This window comes from Hemicordylus capensis, chromosome 4 (assembly GCF_027244095.1).
Source record: "Hemicordylus capensis ecotype Gifberg chromosome 4, rHemCap1.1.pri, whole genome shotgun sequence".
Lineage (NCBI taxonomy): Eukaryota > Metazoa > Chordata > Lepidosauria > Squamata > Cordylidae > Hemicordylus > Hemicordylus capensis.
Window position 1 is genome coordinate 319,744,680 of NC_069660.1, and position 18,844 is coordinate 319,763,523.

Consider the following 18,844-nt stretch of genomic DNA (forward strand, 5'->3'; position numbering starts at 1 on the left):
CCTTTTTAACATGGTGGTGATTCTCTTTATTTAGCAGGGGGAGAGCAACTGACCCTCTCCACCCCCAGCACAGCACCCCTCCAATGACTGTTGCTGCTGGTGTCTATCTGATGTGGGGGCCCTTTGGGGACAGGGATCCATCTTCGTTATTTTTCTATAAACCACTTGGGAGACTTTTGTTGAAAAGCGGCATATAAATTGTTGCTGCTGTCTCCTATGCTTGTGTCACACCTCACTCCCTGGGCTTGCTCCAGCCAAGGACTGGGACCAGTGTCCCCTCTCACAGGGATTCCCAGATGTTGCTGACTACAATTCCCAGGATCCCCAAGCAAAAGCCATGGTAGCTGGGGATTCTGGGAGTTGTAGTCAACAACATCTGGGAACCCCTGCTAGAGGGAACACTGACCTGGAAGTCGTCATAGGCACATTATTATTATTACTATTATTATTTTTACATTTATATCCCGCTCTTCTTCCAAGGAGCCCAGAGCGGTGCACTGCATACTTGAGTTTCTCTTTCACAACAACCCTGTGAAGTAGGCTAGGCTGAGAGAGAAGTGACTGGCCTAGAGTCACCCAGCAAGTCTCATGGCTGAATGGGGATTCGAACTCGGGTCTCCCCGGTCCTAGTCCAGCACTCTAACTACTGGCTCTCACATGGAAGCTGCCATACACTTGAGTCAGACCCTTCGTCCATCTAGCTCAGTGCTGCCTTCCCAGACTTGCAGCAGCGTCTCTCTCAGCCCTACCTGGAGATGCTGCCGCCAGGGACTGAACCTTGCCGTGCTCACCTGGGGTCTCCCATCCAAATGCAAACCAAGGCAGACCCTGTTTAGCTCAGGGGGCCAGTCCTGCTGCTGGGGGCTACCTGAAGACCAGCTCTGCTGCTCTGCTCCCTCTCGCCACTTCTCCTTCTTGCCCCCGATCAGCAGGAGAAGAAGAGCGAGGGATGGAAGGAAGCAAGGAGGGGACCACCTGGCGGCGGCGGCGGATGCATCATGCGTCCCTCTGGCCCCACCAGGAGCCGTCGGAGGCTGCGGAGGAGGGAGGCACGAGCAGGACTACCACGCCCACAATGCACCGCGCCGGAGAGACGCGCCTGCGTAGTACGTAAGCCCGCGGAGGCGGGGGCAAGAAGATGGCGGCGCCTAGGCTGGGGCGGCGGAGGAGGCAGCGGGGGTGAGTCGGCGGCAGAAGGGGGTCCGCCCGGGGGGACGGGGCGCCGACGAGCAGGAGGGGGCCCAAGGGGCCCCGCTGGCGGCTCAGGGCTGGGGGGCTGGGGGTCACCCGGGAAGGGGGGAGGGCCAGAGAAAGCGAAGCCCCCCCCCGTTAAGGGGATGTCTTCCTCAGCCGGAGGCGCCCCCCGCCCCCCCAGCCAGGCAAGGCCTACATCCCCCCCTCTCTTGGAGGGGAGGGGGCGGGCCCCCAAGAAGTCAGCCCCCGCCTCCCCCCCCCCCCGAGGGTCCCAGAGGAGGGATGTCAACAGTTCTGTCTGTCACCTAGTTTTATACCGCCCCAAACTCAGGTCTCTGGGCGGTTTACAAAAAATAATAACACGAAGCAAAACATTAGTTAAAAGCACAAACAAGAAATTTAAAACACAAGAATTTAAAAATTTTTATAACAATATTTTAAAACGTTAGAACACTACTTAAATATTTCAGAACCGCATGTCATTGCCAGAAGGAGAGAGAGACGTTGTGGGGCTGGCTGGCGGGCTGGGAGGCGATGGGCAGAGCCGGAGTCCCCTGGGCGGCCCCGGGCTTGGCGGATATGCGGCTGAATGAATGAGGGCGACCAATGCTGCCCCTCTAGGGCCAACACTTCACCCCTGAAATGAGGCACATCCTGCGTCATGAGGGACCCTTGGCAACCCTACCCCAGAGGGGTGTGTGTGTGTGTGTGTGTGTGTGTATGTATGTGGGGGGGCCTTTTCCTGGCCATCTTGGGGTGGGGGCTTCTTTTTGGAGGGAAGTGCGATGATGAATGCAAGTAGTTCCTCCGGGGGGGGGGTGTCCCTGGTTCCCCTCTTCTCTCCATCTCTCTCCCTACCACCATCACAAGAGCAGCCCCAGCAAGATGCATTTATTTCTTTAGGAAAGGGGTTGCCGACCTTGGGTGCCCAGATGTGGTTGGACTACAACTCCCATCATCCCCACCCACAAAGGCCACTGTGGATAGGGATGGTGGGAGTTCTCGTCCAACCACATCTGGGGATCCTGGTTTAGAATATGATTGCAATCGCCTTTGGTGGCAACCATGCACTTTGATGTTATCCCTCCAGGTAGAATATCTCTGCCCCGCCTGTCTCTGCGAAGAAAGACAAGGTAGCTCAGGACCTTTCAGATAAAGCAATAGAATAGAATCAATAAAGATGACCCCCGATTTGCTGGAGAAGGGATGGGGAACATTTTCCAAGGCTCCTTAGTGTATTTTTATTTATTTATTTATTTATTTATTTATTTTATTGTTAAATCTATATACTTCCTTTCATTAAAAACAATCCCAAGTCGGTTCACAATCCCAAGGTATGGCTCTCTCTCTCTCTCTCTGTGTCTGTCTTGTTTTGGTAACCTTATGTTTATTTTTTTAGACTGTGAGCCCTTTAGGGACAGGGATCCATCTTTATTTATTTATATTTCTCTATGTAAACTGATTTGGGAACTTTTGTTGAATAACAGTATATACATATTCATAGTAGTGGTATGCAAAACATTTCAGAAGTTCCTCATTTTCCTTAGGGGTGGGGAAGAGACTGAGATTGCTGCTTCTTCCCAGGAAGCATTTCTGTGGTTGCAGCATCTCCAGATGGTCAGCTTGGGATCTATCCGGAGCCTCAATATGGAAAATAGAATCTGTTTTTCTTCAGCAATATGTGTAGAGTCATCCCAACCTTTAGTCTCCTCTTGAGAAGCTGCCTTCTACAGAGTCAGACCCTTGGTCCATCTCGCTCAGTATTGTCTTCACAGACTGGCAGTGGCTTCTCCAAGGTTGCAGGCAGGAGTCTCTCTCAACCCTGTCTGGGAGATGCTGCCAGGGAGGGGACTTGGATCCTTCTGCATGCAAGCAGGCAGGTGCTCTTCCCAGAGTGGGCCTCATCATCTGACAGTGCTCACACATGTAGTCTCCCATTAATATGCAAAGCAGGGTGGACCCTGCTTAGCAATGAGGACTATTCATGCTTGCTACCACAAGACCAGCTCTCCTCCCATTTGGCATCATCTTTGACTTGCAGCAGCAGCAACAGCCCCCTGAGCGATTTCACCCCACAAGGAAGTGCCGGGTTCTTGCCCTTTCTCTCTCCATGCAGTTCTGCTGCTCCTGATTCCTAACCTGGTTTCAAGATGTTCAGGGGAGGGGGGATGTGACCAGAATTGCTCTCTGCATACCGAACCACCCCGGGTTCTGGCAACCACTGTTGTCAAGTAGGGCAAAGGCATCCTTTTCCCATGCCATGGGGCACATTATCTCACTTCTTCCGGAAGCTTGCTGGCCGTCCTAGGAACTGCTGCCAGGCTGCCCAAGTTGGTGTTGTGCGGACCGAGTGTTAATGTTTTGTATATTTGTCTGCAAGAGGTCTTGCAGCCGCTGCTCTGTGGAAGCATTCCGTTCACTCCCAGGCTGTCCTGAGGAATTGATATCAATCACTCCTGCTCTGTGATTATCTCTCGCTTAACAAACCAACCAACCGTTGGGAACTCTGCTGCCTGCGAGCCCGCCCACCCACACTAGCCCCCCAGTAGCCAGTAATCCTAGTGAAGTTTCACAGAGGGTGGTGTCAGGTGGCGGTTAGATACTATAGCATCAGGGTGTTGCTTGGGGTTTGCCTAGGCATGTCTATAATTAACCATCCTCCAGGGTTATTTCACCTCTGGAGTATTGGTGCATCTCCAGGCAGATGATGTTGCTGACAGTAGAAGGCTGGAGAAGGGTACAGCTTGAGGAACGGGCATTCTGCTGGGCTTCCTTCCTTGGTATTTTTCTATATAGATGATTTGGGGGGGGGGGGCAGGCTCTTTATTTGTGTCTGGTACTTCAGTCTCAGCTGACCACATGTGTATTTGTCACAGTTCAAGGCTAGGAAAAGTCTCAGGTGTCTTAATGCTAGGATCCATTGGCATTTGGTGCTCATGCTTAGGCATTTGAAATACTGTACTTGAATAGGGATGACTCTTTGGAATTAGGGTAGTTTTCTGGCCCTACCAATGACACCCGCCGCCCCCAGTGCCCAACTAAATTGCAGAGTTCTCTGGGACTTGCAGAACATTGTCGTTATTGTCACAGTGAAGGCAAAAAACGGTTATGCAGTATTTGGAATGGGGGATTATACTGTCTCGGCGTGTGCCCTTGGCCTGCCTTCCTTTCTGAGGAGGGATGCATCAAGAGGCTCAGTGTCATGTCAAGGTCTTTCTGTAGCAGGGACGCCGCATTCAGGTACTGACTGTATGCCAGAATCTGCATCGTCTCCACAGTGTGGCTGCCAGAGCTGTGGAACGTCCATGGGTGACAGTACAGATCCTGCAGCCCTTGTTTGGCATGGGTTGGTGATTCCAGGATTTTGCAAGATAAAATGACTTTTTTGGGTGACAGCTGTTCCAACTGTGTTGTAGGAAGCCCATTGCAGAACATGGTCCTTGGCCACAGGGAAGAAATGTGTGTGAGACCTGAAGGATTTGTAAATCTGCCTGTAAACAATTGTGCAAAAGAGTAATTGGAAATTGCTAATTTAGCACTTCAGAGCTTGTTCCAAGAAAACTAATTCCCTGGGGAGTTTAAGTAAACTAAGCATTGCTGCTGAAAGGAGATGATGATGATGATGATGATGATGATAATGATCCAAAAACAACCATAGCACTTTCTCTGCCAATGATGAAGCAGCATTAAAAATGGGTATATTATCAAGGCTGTCTGTTTTTGCAGTCTAAGTTGTCACTTGAAGAGCTGCCATTAAAGATCCCCCCCCCCACATTTTCTCTGTCAGCATATCTTCTGGAAAAGAAAATGCACTTTAGCGATATTTTTCTCCAAACAAGAAGATGGCATTGGACTCCAGAAAAACTCACTTTGCTTTTGGACAGATCTGTAAGGCTGTCTCGTGTTGAGATGATAGTGGCCCTGAGGTTTGAACCCCGGTCTCCCAACCCCCAGCTAGCTGTTGATCCCTGTATAGATGCTGGCTGGCTGACATCCAGGCTAAACACCTGAGTAGTCTTACTGAGTCACCTTAAGTGGCACAGCAGGGAAACGCTTGACTAACAAGCAGAAGGTTGCCAGTTTGAATTCCTTGTTGATATGTTTCCCAGACGATGGGAAACACCTATATCGAGCAGCAGTGATATAGGAAGATGCTGAAAGGAGATGGCAACGGGAAACCTCTCCTGTAGTCTACCAGAGACAACCACAGGGCTCTGTGGGCGCCAGGAGTCGAAATCGACTTGATGGCATGCTTAGTCCTACTGAAATCAAGTAGTTCATTAGGGAAACTCTGGGGTAGCACTTGAGTAACAGTCTGGATATCAGCCACTGTGTTTGAGGAGAGAGGGGCAGCTGTGGCCGCCTGCTTGGGTAGCATCTGGTGCATCCACATCTTCAGGGATGTCTGGCTCAGTGGGATCTGTGCTTGCCTTCTCATGCCACCCTGGGAACAAACAGGGAGCACAGATCAGAGTAGTAGGGCCATAGGAATTGGTGCACAGCCTTATTCAAAGCTCGTTGTACATGTAGTCTTTTTAAATAGCCCTGCATGGTGCTTTTAAATTGTGGGCACAACAGCAGGAGGAGTTTTGAATGACGTTTGGGAGCAGTTGTCTCAGAACCTGATCAGAAAAGGAGGATGCCACACTCCATGCAGGGGTGGGGGAAGTTGGGGCGTTGCTCCAGCCTGGCTTGTGAGGTGCACCTCTTTGGCTGCTGGGGTTAAGAACATCAGGACAGTCCTGCTGGGTCAGGCCCAAGGAAGCCTCTTCAGTCCAGCATCCTGTTTCGCACAGTGGCCCACCAGATGCTTCTGGGAAGCCCACAGGCAAAAGGTCTGTGCATGCCCACTCTCCTCAGAATGTCGGAATATAAGAGAGAGCGGTTCAGAACAAATTCTAATGTTTGGAGCAATAGCTCTGGGCTGTAAAAACCACAACAACCCTAACCTGCATGCTCACCTCAGATCAGCTAAGCATCAATTTTCACAGTCTCAAGAAGTGGCTCTCAGAAATGAACAGCTCAGTGATTATTTATGATATTGTGTGAATACTGAGATCTTCTGCTTCCTAACCTGTATGCCTTTCTCATATTTTTATTTTATTTAGCTTGCAAAATCAGCCTTTGGAACCCCTTCACTGGAGTAAACACCACATTAAATACTCTGTTTCAGTCAGTTTCTTTCCCTCCCATCCTAACCTGTCTTACAAGATGGTTGTGAGAATGGGATAACTCTGTTCTTAACCCCCATCAGACTGGTACTGTGTGTTTAAAAAGTAGTTTTATAGAAGCTTGAGGCAGTCAGCAGCAGCACATTAAGCTAGTTTGTGCAGGGAAAACATTCACGCATTGTATCCATTAGGAAGTGAAAGGATCATTAAGTCATGTTTGGTAAGCTCAGTCATGACTTGCACATCTTTAATTAAAGTCCAGTTTAGAAGCTGTTCAGATCCAGACAGTGAAAGTGCAACCCTGAAAAGCCTAGAAATCGAACCCTTATGTAACCGTCACCACCCATGGAAATGGTTTCACGGCCTCCCTGTTCCTCTTCCCATAATTGCACATTCCTTACTCCCTAGTGTGTCTGTCCTGTTTACACAATGTAGGGCACAATCCACCTGGAAGTTCTTTGGTGCAAGTTCCACTGAAATGAATGAAGCTATGGAATTTTCTTTTAAAATGTATTTAAAATATTTATACCCCACCCTTCCAGTACGCTACAGCTCGGGACAGCTGACATCCACAAAACAGATGCAATGTGAAGGAAAAGATTAATAAAGTTAAATATGTTAAAAACTAGGCTAAAACCAGATTTAATTTGAAACATTTAAAACTTGTAATTTTAAAAGTTGTGAATAAAAAGCTAAAAACTGAGAACTAAAAAACCTACCGGATATAAACAGCAGATTAAGTCATTAAAAAGCCTCTTTTAAAAGATGTGCTTTTAATTGTTTTTTAAATAAACACTGAGGGAGCCAGCATGGCGAAGCTCTTCGGGGAGGGTGTTCCAAAACTGAGGGGCCAAACTGAAAAAGGCCCAGTCTCTAGTCCCCGCCAACCATATCTCTGTTATTGGCAGGGTCATGAGCAGGGCCTGAGAAGCCAAGCAGAGGGCCCTGGCAGGTTCATATGGGCGAATGCAGTCTGACAGGTACCCCGGCCCCAAGCTGTGTAGGGCTTTAAAGGGGTTATTATAGAAGATGATAATAGTGCTCGTTGACAGCTCGTGTTCATTGTGGGGAGCGGGGTGGCAGCTTGGGAAACTGTCTTTCAGATTATGCCTTAAATTGGGGGGGTCCCAGTCTTGGGAATCTTTGCCTTAAATCTCTGGTGAAAGGTGGTCCAGAGCAAGAGCTCCTAAGAAGAGCTGCATAGGCGGATTCCGATATGAAAGTCCTGTAGACATTTGTATGAGATCAAGTCCTGTTGGATTTAGGGGGACTGACTTCTGAAGAAACACGCACAAGATCATAGGATGGGCTACATGACGACTCTGAACCTAGACTTCCTTGGGTGTCTTTTCTCCTTTCTAATAGAAGATGGCCTAGGAGTTGAGTATCCTGGACCCTGTGCAAGTTTCCCTCGAAGGAAGTCCCCTTTTATCCAGTGTGACTTGCTTTCACATACGTATGCATAGGATTGTGTAGGGTATCTTGTCAAACTCCTAGAAAACAAATACATCCTTAAAGAGCTGTAAGGACTGTAAAGCAATTTGCAAATTAAAACAGAGACCTAATTAGTCATAATTTCAAGGACAGAAGGCAGGTAAAAAAAGGAAACTGCCTCAAATAGTTGCTGGCAGTTAAACTGCATTTGAACGCAGAACAAAGGTAGAAGGAGTAGAGAGTGGCGTTGCAGAGAGAGAGCCACAGCATGGCTTGTCTTGGGCTTCCCTAATGTTCGTTCTTCCCACTGACAAAGCAGGCAGCTCATCCCTGAAATCCGGGTCTCTGACATTGAGCAAACTGTGCCTTGAAGGCCCCAGTCCAGCCAGTTTGGCTGTATCGTTTGTTCTGGACAAGGTCTGCATGAGATCATGTGTGGACTGGTGACACAAGAGTTTTGGGCAAGACCTGTGGGCCAGGAGCGTGTGGGTAGAGTTTCTTTGGGTGCTGACAGGCTAGCATGACAGTCCTGGCTTTTGTTTATTTGTTGTTCCAGCTTTATCTTGCCCTTCCTGCAAGGAACTTAAGGTGGCATACCTGGTTCTGTCCCGTTTTATCATCACAACAGCCCTGTAAAGTAGGATAGACTGAGCGAGTGACTGGCCCAAGGTCCCCCAGTGAGTCTCAGGGCTGAGCGAGAACTTGATCCTGGGTTTCCGGAGTCCTAGTCTGACATAGGAGTTAGTAGAAAAGCCCTTGAAAATGACAGCGCTATATGACCAATTCAGTGACTGACATGGCCTCTCTTTTTTATTCTTTCTTTGCAGTTATTCATCTGGTGGAGAATAGAAGCCAAACTGCTCATTAAAAATGCCTGGTAGTAAGTATGGCGCTCTTTTTAAAAATGGTAGTGGGAAACATGAGGAGCTCCCGTTCTGAGTTTAAGATGCAGTCCTTGTGAAGAAACCCTTTCCCTAAAAGCCCAGGCCCTGAGCATTGCCAGTGCTGTGCATTTCTGGAGCCCTGACTTGGGTTCCTCTGACATTGTGATGCTCCAAGTTGCATTTATCCAGAGGTGGATAAATTGTATTGGACTTGGGCGTTAGCTGCTCTTGTGAAGAAATATCTTGGAGTTACACAGCGTCGAGTGCGGGGAGTGGTCTGCAGACTTAAGCCGCTTTGTCCACATATGGCAGTGTCTCTTTGCCGCTCAAGTGCAAGCAGAAGCTGTGGATGGCATCAATTCTGTCGTCTTCTGTTATATATTTTACGTTTGAGAGTGAATAACACTTATTAGAAAACGTTGTTGTTGTTGTTGTTGTTATTATTATTATTACATTTATATCCCGCTCTTCCTCCAAGGAGCCCAGAGCAGTGTACTACATACTTAAGTTTCTCTTTTACAACAACCCTGTGAAGTAGGCTAGGCTGAGAGAGAAGTGACTGGCCCAGAGTCACCCAGCTAGTATCATGGCTGAATGGGGATTTGAACTCGGGTCTCCTCGGTCCTAGTCCAGCACTCTAACCACTACACCACACTGGTTCTTGTTTATTGTTTATCGTTAAAAGTGTGGCCAATCATCTTTTGGATGGTCAAGAAACAAATAGACTCATTTATCTATTTATCGTATTTATAAATTGCCTGGCATATGTCTCCCTAGGCAGTGAACATGATTTAAGAGCACAACAACCATTAAGTTTTTTTAAAAAATTAAAATAGTTTTAAAGAATAAAAACAATCAAAACAGGTTAAAAAAAAAACTAACTAAAAACCTGAGAAAACAACTGTGTGTCTTAAGGGTCTTTTAAAAGACAGCAAGAGATGGAGAAGCTCTTATTTTGACAGGGAGTGCATTCCTGAGCCCTGGGGCAACTATAGAGAAGGCCCAGTCCTAAGTAGCCACCAGATGAGCCAGTGGTAGCTAGACTTCCCCAGATGATCTTAATAGGTGGGAGGGTTCATGACCGAGGAGGTGCTTTCTTAAGTCTGGTGGGCCACTGTGTGAAACAGGATGCTGGACTTGATGGGCCTTGGGCCTGATCCAGCAGGGCTGCTCTTATGTACCCTGGACCCAAGCCATTCAGGGCTTTATAGGTAATAACCAGCACTTCATAGTTTGCTTAGAAGCATATCGGCAGCCAGTTCTTTTAAAAGCAGTGTTATATGGTTTCTTTGATTAGTCCCAGAGACCAGTTCTGCTGCCAATTTCTGCACCAATTGTAGTTTCCGGACTACATACAAAGGCAGCCCCACATAGAGCGCATTACAGTAGTCAAACCTGGAGGTTACCAGCAGATGTACCTCTGTTTAAAGCAGGGTTTCTCAACGTGTGGGTCCCCAGATGTAACTGGACTTCAACTCCCATAATTCCCAACCAAAGACCACTGGGGCTGGGGATTATGGGAGTTGAAGTCCAATAACATCTGGGGACCCACACGTTGAGAAACCCTGGTCTAAAGGTTGTTTACTTCCAGAAATGGGTGTGGCTGATGTATCAGCTGAAGCTGATAAGCACTCCTGGCCATTGCCTGTGGTGCCATTTAAACTCTGTGGAAGAAAGTAACTGCAATGCAATGATTGCTGTTATTCAAAATTATGCACCATCTTTGTACGTGACCATTATAATTAAATGCACACAGAACATAGCAATCCATTGTGATAATTACTGGCTGAGATCCTGTGGCAAAAGTAGTCAAGACCTTTACTTTGAAACTCCAAGTATGATGGGCGTTTCACATTTGTAATGCTAAATTAGTATATTGCTAAACTACAAGGTATTCTTATCCTCCTTCTTTTTCTTATATGCCTAAGTGTATGTCCTAGTTTCTCCCTCTGAATCAGTCCTTTTCCTTGTGTAAGAAGCTTCTTGAAATTATGCCCTGGGCTGTTTAGAAGCGCTAGTCTAGGGAAAAAGCTGTGCTCTGTAAAGGAGAGAGTGGTATCCCTCTTTTTCACATCTTCTGTAAGTGACTTAGAAACTTGAATTTTTCTGTGTCCAGATATTTCTGAGATGCTTTGTCTGCCTGAAGCCTTGATCCTACTTGAAACTTCACAAGTACAATGGTATTTACGTCCAGTATTTTGCACCCCATTTTTTTTTTGCATTTGAGTGCTGTAGCCTTTTCTTCTGTACATAATGTGTCTTGCCTGTCCTTGTCTGTTGACTAGAGAAATGACTCCCCCCCCCCATACTTAGTGTTTTGAGCGTGAATGATTCATTCAATTTATTGAGTTCCAAAGTTAATCAGTGTCACTCCTGCTTGGCAGTGAATGGGATTATTGCATGAAACTAATAGCAACCTGGCACTGAGTGCTCAGCAGATGCAACATGCACAGAGGTGTGAGGGCTGGGATATTTCTAAAAAGAATGTTGGCTTATTGTTGAATGACATGCAGAAGTTTGCATGGATTTTATGAGCTCTTTCCCTCTAAAATTAGACCAAAAAGTATCCCTGAAACAGACATTTTAAACTCCTAGTAATAAGAAAGGCGTTTAATCCAGGTCTTTCAATTATTCAGCAGTAGCTGTAATCCCTAAAGCCTGTTGAAATGCACCCACATGCCTGGCTTCCTCAAAATGCCTCCTGATGGATTTGGGCAGCCCCAGAGCTGGAAAGCAGTCATTGCAAGGCACTGGTCTCTATGCCTCCTCTGCAGTTAGGGCAGTGTGTCCAAGGCATCCTCAGTAGCCTGCGGGACCTGGAGGAGGAGAATGTCTAGGACTCTGATGGACCCTGCTCCTTCATAACATCTCAGTTTTCCAAAATGCCAGAGTGTAGTAACCCTGTTTTAAATGAACACTTGCTATGATACACAACTGCCAGTTGTGCGCTCATGCCTGATGCAACATTTTGTGTGTGAGGCCCTTTGCAGCACTGCTGGCAACCTGCAGGGAGAAGAGAGCCTCTCTCCTTTAGTGGTTCACGTTTCCCAAATCAAGAAAGAAGAATATAGTGACCGCTCAAAATCATGTGCAAGAAGATGATGATACAGCTCCCATTCTTTTTGGTGGGGCTTGGGTCGGAGAATATCCTAGTAGATTGTGGCCCTAGGATCCTCCCCCCACTCACTCACTCTTGGCTGCTCTCACTGCGGGGGGACGCAGACTGCATGCAGACCGTACCAAGTCAGTCCCTGGCAGCATCTCCAGCTCCAGCTTGGAAAGACCCCCACCCCATATCATTGCAAGCCACTTCATTACTGAGCTGGATGGACCAAGGGTCTGACTCCGCAGAAGGCTGATCTGTATGCCCCCCTGAGGTGACTGCCTCAGTTTCCCTCATGGCAGATCCACCTGTGGGTTGATGCAAAAACTTTCCCAAGTACTCACTTCCTCCCTAATGGGAGGAGAGCTGGTCTTGCGGTAGCAAGCATGACTTGTCCCCTTAGCTAAGCGGAGTCCACCCTGGTTTGCATGTGAATGGGAGACTGCATGTGTGAGCACTGCAAGATATTCCCCTGAGGGGATGGGGCCAATTTAGTGGTGCAGCATTTGCATGCTTGCATGCAGAAGTTTCCAAGTTCCCTCCGTGGAAGCATCTCCAAGACAGGGCTGAGAGAGATTCCTGCCTGCAATCTTGGAGAAGCCGCTGCCAGTCTGTGTAGACAATACTGAGCTAGATGGACCCACATTTCTGACTCATAAGGCAGCTTTCTGTGTTTGGGAGAAGAGGCTGTAGCTCAGTAGTAGGTCCCCTGGTAGCATCTCCAGGTAGGGCTGCCTGCAACCTTGGAGAAGCTGCTGCCAGTCTGTGCAGACAACACTGAGCGAGATGGACTAATAATGGTCTGACTCGGTAGAAGGCAGCTTCCTATGTGCCTGCTGTAAGATGTGAAGTAGCCCAAAGAGAAACATTTTATCCCAAGATAGCTAGACAAATAATGATTATTTTAAAAGGAAAACGCTATTGCTTCTGAGGAATGGTGCTGCCATCTGCATTGTATTCAGCAGGAATATTCATTGTTCTAGTTAGGAAATGCTGAACTTCAGGAGCTGGAAACTTCTCATTGTGATTAGAGGATCAGGAGGGGTTGTTTGTTTTAAAAATGTATCGACTGATTTCCCACCTAAAACGAAAGTCCCCTCCCTCCGCCAACCCCCAAAGGTTGATATTTCTTCTGCAGCAAGAGCTCAGCCAACTTATGCAAATGTTATCGCTTTATTTTTGTAATGGGTAACATTGTGAGATTTTCTTTTACTTCTTATTTGTCTGGCTGTAAATAATAAACTAAACTCAGTCTGAATGCAAGCTTTTCTTTCAGTCAGGATTGTTGCTCCCGTTATGTGTCTTTGGGTGGGCAAAGTTCCATGGAAGCCAAATATGAGGGCCCCGGCCAGGTGGGGCGGCCCGGCCTCTTTTCCGCCCAGCACTTGGCATTGTCCATGTAACTGGATCTGCAACATTCTCATGTGTTGGGTACCTTGACACTGATATCCCGTTCAGGGCTAGCGAGCGCAGTGTGCGTTGCCTTGCATGAAATAGGCATTGCTAGGCTTGGGCTGGAAGAAGGCAGGCCGCTGGCTGGGGCACTAAAGTCGGGGAGAATTGCCAACGCAGGGAAGGAGGAGCAGGATGAAGACCTATATTGCAGTCCCCGTAGCTGAGCAAGAAAAGTCCTACGACTACAATCCGGCGTGGGAGCCAAGTCCGTGTGTGTGTTTTGGTAGGTGATTTTTTTTAAAAAAAGCCGCCCCCCACCCCCATTATTTTGATGAGACAGCTCGGCTTTCTTATGATAGATTAGAAAATAGCTGTGTGCACAAACTCTTCTTAATTCTTTCAATTCATATCATTCCATGTTGTTTTAAAAAACCTCCATTGGATTATTTCTTATCTGAAGGAGTCTGTTTCAGCTGGAAGAACAAAATATGCATTGAATAGAGATGTTGGCATTGAGCTTCTGTTCTAAACTTCTGCTTGGGCTAAACTGTTGATGTTACTGCAGATGTAATTTCAAGCTTCCTGCTTATTTCTGTATATGTCTCCCAATCACATAGGAGCTGTTCAGATGTACAACTAAACCATGGTTGATGGGAATGAGCAGGCGCCAGAGTTGGGCTCAATGCCTGCTTCCCCACTCCTCCTTGTGTGCCAAGATTCAAAGCTTCTCTTATTGGTTTGCAGCAAGCCATAGTTTGCTATCTATGGGAAACTGTAGCTTGCAAACCACCCCCAGTTTGAATGTGGGTTGCAGTCCTGGTTTTGATGCAGCTGTAGTTTGGACAAAATGGCAAACTAATATCAGAAGTTTCCGGTCTTGGCATGGGAGGGGAGGGGAGGAGGAGGAGGAGTGTGTGTGTGTGTGTGTGTGTGCAGATCTGAGGCTGCTCATTCTAGTAACACTAAACTATGGTTTAGCATTACCTCTGAACTGCCTCATACTTTCCAGTTGTACTTATGTCCTTGTTGTGTGGACCACTTGCTAGCAGGGACAAAATGTGTCTCTCTAACATGAGCCTTGGCACTTACTTGGTTAGAGGTTTTCTTGATCTGATGCAGAGTTTAACTGCAAATATGTTTGGAACCAAGACCTTGGAAGTTGGAGAAACTAACTTTGTGTGACCGATAGACTTCAGGTAGTAGTGTACAAAGGAGAGAGAGGCATTGCATAGATGGAAGGACATGTGCACACCTTAAAGCTAACATTTCCAGGTCTCTTGAGTAGCACCTTGTAGACTCCATAGAAGCAGATTGTTTGTCATGACTTTGGGGCTGTGTCCTTCATTGCAAGGCCCGTGGGGGCAGGGGAAGCACTGGCTCCCTGGCTAATTGTTTGTTTAGCCTGGGTAAAACTTCAGCCTAAGTGGATACACTGTGAAGGCCCCCTGGCCCCATGCATTGCTGCGCTTTGCCCAGGGCCAAAGGGCTCCTTTAAGGGAGACGGCGCCCTCTTGAGCCCCTCCACCATCTTGGACGATGTGCATGGAAGGCTGGGAAGTCTAGCCCTTCCCAGCGCTTTCCCCACAGAGCTCTTAGGAGAGGGCTCCCTCTCTTTTAAAGGGCCCTCCCAGTGCTGAGAAAAGGGCAGTCTTGTGTGGAGGTCAGCACAGTGCAAAATGGCCCCCCACCTTGAAGGGTTTTTGCCCAAGTGGCCCCTGCTTGGGGAAAAGGGAAGGATCACTGCTTTAGGGTATGTGCACACTTTGTGGTTAATAACATGTTCGCCATTTTAAGTGTGCCCAGGTGCTTATGAGGATAAATGAACTCTTAACTCTCAGAGACATTTTTCAGCATTTGTTTGGTTCTTCCTCTGGATGTCTCCCTTTTTCCTCCTTCACCTCTAGCGTTATTAAAATGTGTCCATTTCCTTAGAATTAAGAAGCTGTCCTTGGTGATCTGTATGAAGGACTCACATTCTTTTGACAACAACAACAGCAAATATTTATATACCGCTTTTCAACAAAAGTTTCTAAAGTGGTTTACACAGAGAAATAATAAATAAATAAGATGGATCCCTGTCCCGGAATGGCTCACAATCTATAAAAACACACATAAAATAGATACCAGCAACAGTCAGAGGGGGTACTGTGCTGGAGGGGTCCTGTGTGCTGGAGCTGGATAGGACCAGTTACTCTCCCCCTGCTAAATCAAGAGAATCACCACGTTTAGAAAGGTGCCTCTTTGCCCAGTTGGCAGGGGAATTTAGATACGGAATTGTTGATAGCTTCAGATCAAGCAGGCACACTTTGTTCTCCTGAAAATCCCCTCTTCCTTCAAGTTAGGTGCCTCCATTATCAGTGTGACATAGAGCTGAGCTCACACTGTCCAAATATTCCTCCAGACTTTGAACATGGTTTCCAGGGAAAGAACCTTTTGTTAGGTAATACACCCTCCATTTTTCTGCTGGTGAATAAGATCCTGGGGGTTCTCAAACTTGGGTCCCCAGGTGTTGTTGGATGACAACTCCCACCATTTAGAACCACAGTGCCTGGGATATTCCTTGAATGTCTGTCAGGCTTTCCCAGGACTTTCATTGTGAATACTGTGTTCAAACTTCAGAGGCCTGTGAAGACTTTCCCTTTATTACCATGGATACGTCTGCTTTCCTACATCCTGGCTTTGGATACTTGTCTGTGCTGCAGTTTGATGCTCTAGATGGGTTCCAGTAACAATTGCACATCTGTGGTCTGAGGTAATTTGTTTAAAGCAGTAGCCAGAGGCAGAGCACTTGCACAAGTACTCATGGACACCATGTTCTCCATTATGAAACACCCCCCCCCACCACCACCAAGCAATAGGAGGTCCACAGGGAGACATGGCTACGTCTTGTGATCTGAAACGGGCTTAAAGCTTCTCCATGGTGTTAAGATCTGAACTCTAGATTCAAGAGGGGATCTGATCTTCACCGTTCCCCACTGTGGCACCTGAACCTCAGTATCGAGTTGCTAGGGTTCTTTCCACCATTAAAACAATGATGGTATTCTCACACTTGCCATGTGTCAGGGACACTTTTCTGCAAAAGCGTACGTGCAGTTCTTGTATTGGAACCTGCAGATCATGGGTACTGGTGGTGTTTCAGGTGGTGATTCCTCTCTGAAGCAGAGACTCCTTCTCCCAGGAGCTTGGTTCTCATAGCAGTTATTTTTGCAGGAGTCTGCTGTTGCTGTGCTGCCTTGCGTCCTCGTTACAAACGCTTGGTGGATAACATATTCCCCGAAGATCCCAAAGTAAGTGGGGATATTTCCGTTATCGGCCACATTGGAGACGCTGCACCTTGATCAGCCTGAGCGGCTGGCCAGCATCCTTTTCATTAGGGAATGTTGGCTTAGGGCCCCCTTCTGAATGTCACTATTAGTGGGATTGGATAGACCCACACACGCATCATCAGACTTTCATGGAAAACATGTATATTTGCTTTGTTTTATTTAAATTTTGTTCATTTAGAAAAGTACGCCCTGCTCAAACGGGTTCCCTTGGGCCCTCAAAGCCACTTACAGCTGATATCACTAGTGCAATAGAAACAACTTTAAAACCATTTTGAAAGCCTGTCTGTCAATCACAGAACCCCAACCACGCTGCAAGCAGCAGCAAATGAAAACCAGCTGGGCTCAGCCCTCCAGCATTTCAGAGGCTTTCCTGCGTAGGGAGATAATCACAAGCCTTCCGATTCTTAGAAGGGAGCCAAACGGGGGATTCCAAAGACAAGGGACCACCATGGGGTCTTACGGCCACCCATGGTGGCAAATCAGGCCATTCGTTTCTAGGAAATGTGGCTTTCCATGGAGGCTTAACCTTTCTGTCAAGCAATAGCCTTTTTTCCCTAGCACTCCCTCAGCAGTGCTTTGTCCCCGAAAAACAGGGGAAGGGGATGGAAGCTGCATACTGCTGTACAAGCATACATTGCTATGGCTGTATTTAAAAGTGCCTCTCTGGGACTCTTGCCTCTTCAGGATGGCCTTGTCAAAGCGGACATGGAGAAGCTGACCTTCTATGCCGTCTCTGCTCCAGAGAAGCTTGATCGAATTGGTGCCTATTTAGCAGAGAGGCTGAGCAGGGATGTCGTCAGACACCGCTATGGGTAAGAGTGAAATGCTCCTCACACCCACTTCAGATGTTGTTTCTTATTTTTAGCACTGGAGCCTGGCAATGTTCGTGGCTTCAGCTTGCGGCAGGAAGCCATTTGCCTGCTCTCCTGGGGCAAGTAGGCATCATCCCAGGCAAGCAGGCAGGGAGGCTCTCATGAACGAAAAGAGGGCTGGTTCTCTTGCCCTCCCAGGCTGGCAGTGCCGCGTAGAGTATCTACACAGGTACGTTTGAGCCGGCAGAGATTAAAAACATTGGGAGGCTCAGCACATGTGTGGCTCGGTCTGCAAGGCTCCTCTGACAAGAGACCGACCCTTGTCTCTGTGTTCAACTTGCTCCCAGATATGTCCTCGTTGCCATGGAAGCCCTGGACCAGCTCCTAATGGCTTGCCATTCTCAAAGCATCAAGCCGTTTGTGGAGAGCTTCCTCCATATGGTGGCCAAGCTGCTGGAGTCTGGGGAGCCCGAGCTGCAGGTCCTGGGAACCAACTCGGTGAGTGAACCCTTCTGTGCCTCTCCCGGCTCGCGCTCCAGCCGCCTCGAATCGGTGGAGCGCCATGTCAGGGGCTCTGGGGCAGCTCTGCCAAGCCACCTCGTTTAGCTCTCCTCCTGGTCATCTTGCCAGGCGACCAGCCGGCTGGGTCTTTGTCCTGGGCACGTGCAGGTGGTGCTGTGCAGGGGGCTTTAAGCGGGGGGTGGGGCAGCAACCTCACAGGAGCTGCCCGTCTGCCTTGTGTCAGGAGGCAGACCGGAAGCCAAGAGGTGGCCTTCAACTGGTTTAAGCTTTCTGATTTGTTGGAACCTTTAAGGGGACTGTTGGTGAGGCGGCAGCAGTGGCGTGGCCAGGCAGGGCTGCAAGGGGAGGAAAGGAGGCAGGGCAAGTGGACACTGGGGGTTGCCTGGCCTCTGGGGAGATCTGCAGTGGGAGGCATTTAGGCAGTGAGCCGATGCACAGGGAGGGAGGAGAGACAGGGTGGCGAGCCCTAAGACGGGCCATCTGCTCTTGTTGAGTGCTCAGAGGGAACCAAAGGCAGGGAGCCTCAGGAGGTGGGAGTTCTGGGTGGCTTAACCTCCCCGGTCTCCCCTCCCCCCCCCAACTCCCCAGTAAAGGCAGAATTGTTCCCATTGCTAAGCAGGGTCCGCCCTGCTTTGCATATGAATTGGAGACGACATGTGTGAGCACTGGAGGATATTCCCCTGAGGGGATGGGGCCGTAGCTCAGTGGAAGAGCATCTGCTTGCTTGCCCTGGCATGCAGAAGGTCCCAGGTTCCCTCCCTGGCAGCATCTCCAGGTAGGGCTGAGAGAGACTCCTGCCTGCAATCTAGGAGAAGATGCTGCCAGTCTGTGAAGACAATCCTGAGCTAGATGGACCAAGGGTCTGACTCGGTATAGGGCAGCTTCCTATGTAACTGAGGGGCCATGAGGTGAGAGTGAGGGCCTGGGTGCCCAGCGCCTGGGCAAATGAAAAGTCTCTACCTGGTGTCAAGTTGGCATCACATTTAGTGCCAGGAAGGCACTT

General features: G+C 48.2%; 1 protein-coding gene across 6 annotated transcripts in view; it reads left to right on the forward strand.

The window, feature by feature from the left end:
• The first annotated feature begins 1,066 nt into the window (after positions 1–1,066).
• The window catches only part of LOC128323904 (protein EFR3 homolog A), a 48,001-nt gene continuing 30,223 nt past the window's right edge, over positions 1,067–18,844 (forward strand). The window contains exons 1-6 of one of the 6 annotated variants that reach the window (XM_053247833.1): positions 1,067–1,179; positions 8,627–8,679; positions 10,800–10,863; positions 16,392–16,468; positions 17,192–17,319; positions 17,667–17,817. In XM_053247833.1, coding sequence (XP_053103808.1) covers positions 17,213–17,319; positions 17,667–17,817 — 258 coding nt within the window. In that variant the 5' untranslated portion in view covers positions 1,067–1,179; positions 8,627–8,679; positions 10,800–10,863; positions 16,392–16,468; positions 17,192–17,212. Of the gene's footprint in view, positions 1,180–8,626; positions 8,680–10,799; positions 10,864–13,321; positions 13,465–16,391; positions 16,469–17,191; positions 17,320–17,392; positions 17,549–17,666; positions 17,818–18,844 lie in introns of those variants that run through there. The other 5 variants (XM_053247831.1, XM_053247830.1, XM_053247829.1 and 2 more) reach the window with 5 other exon arrangements.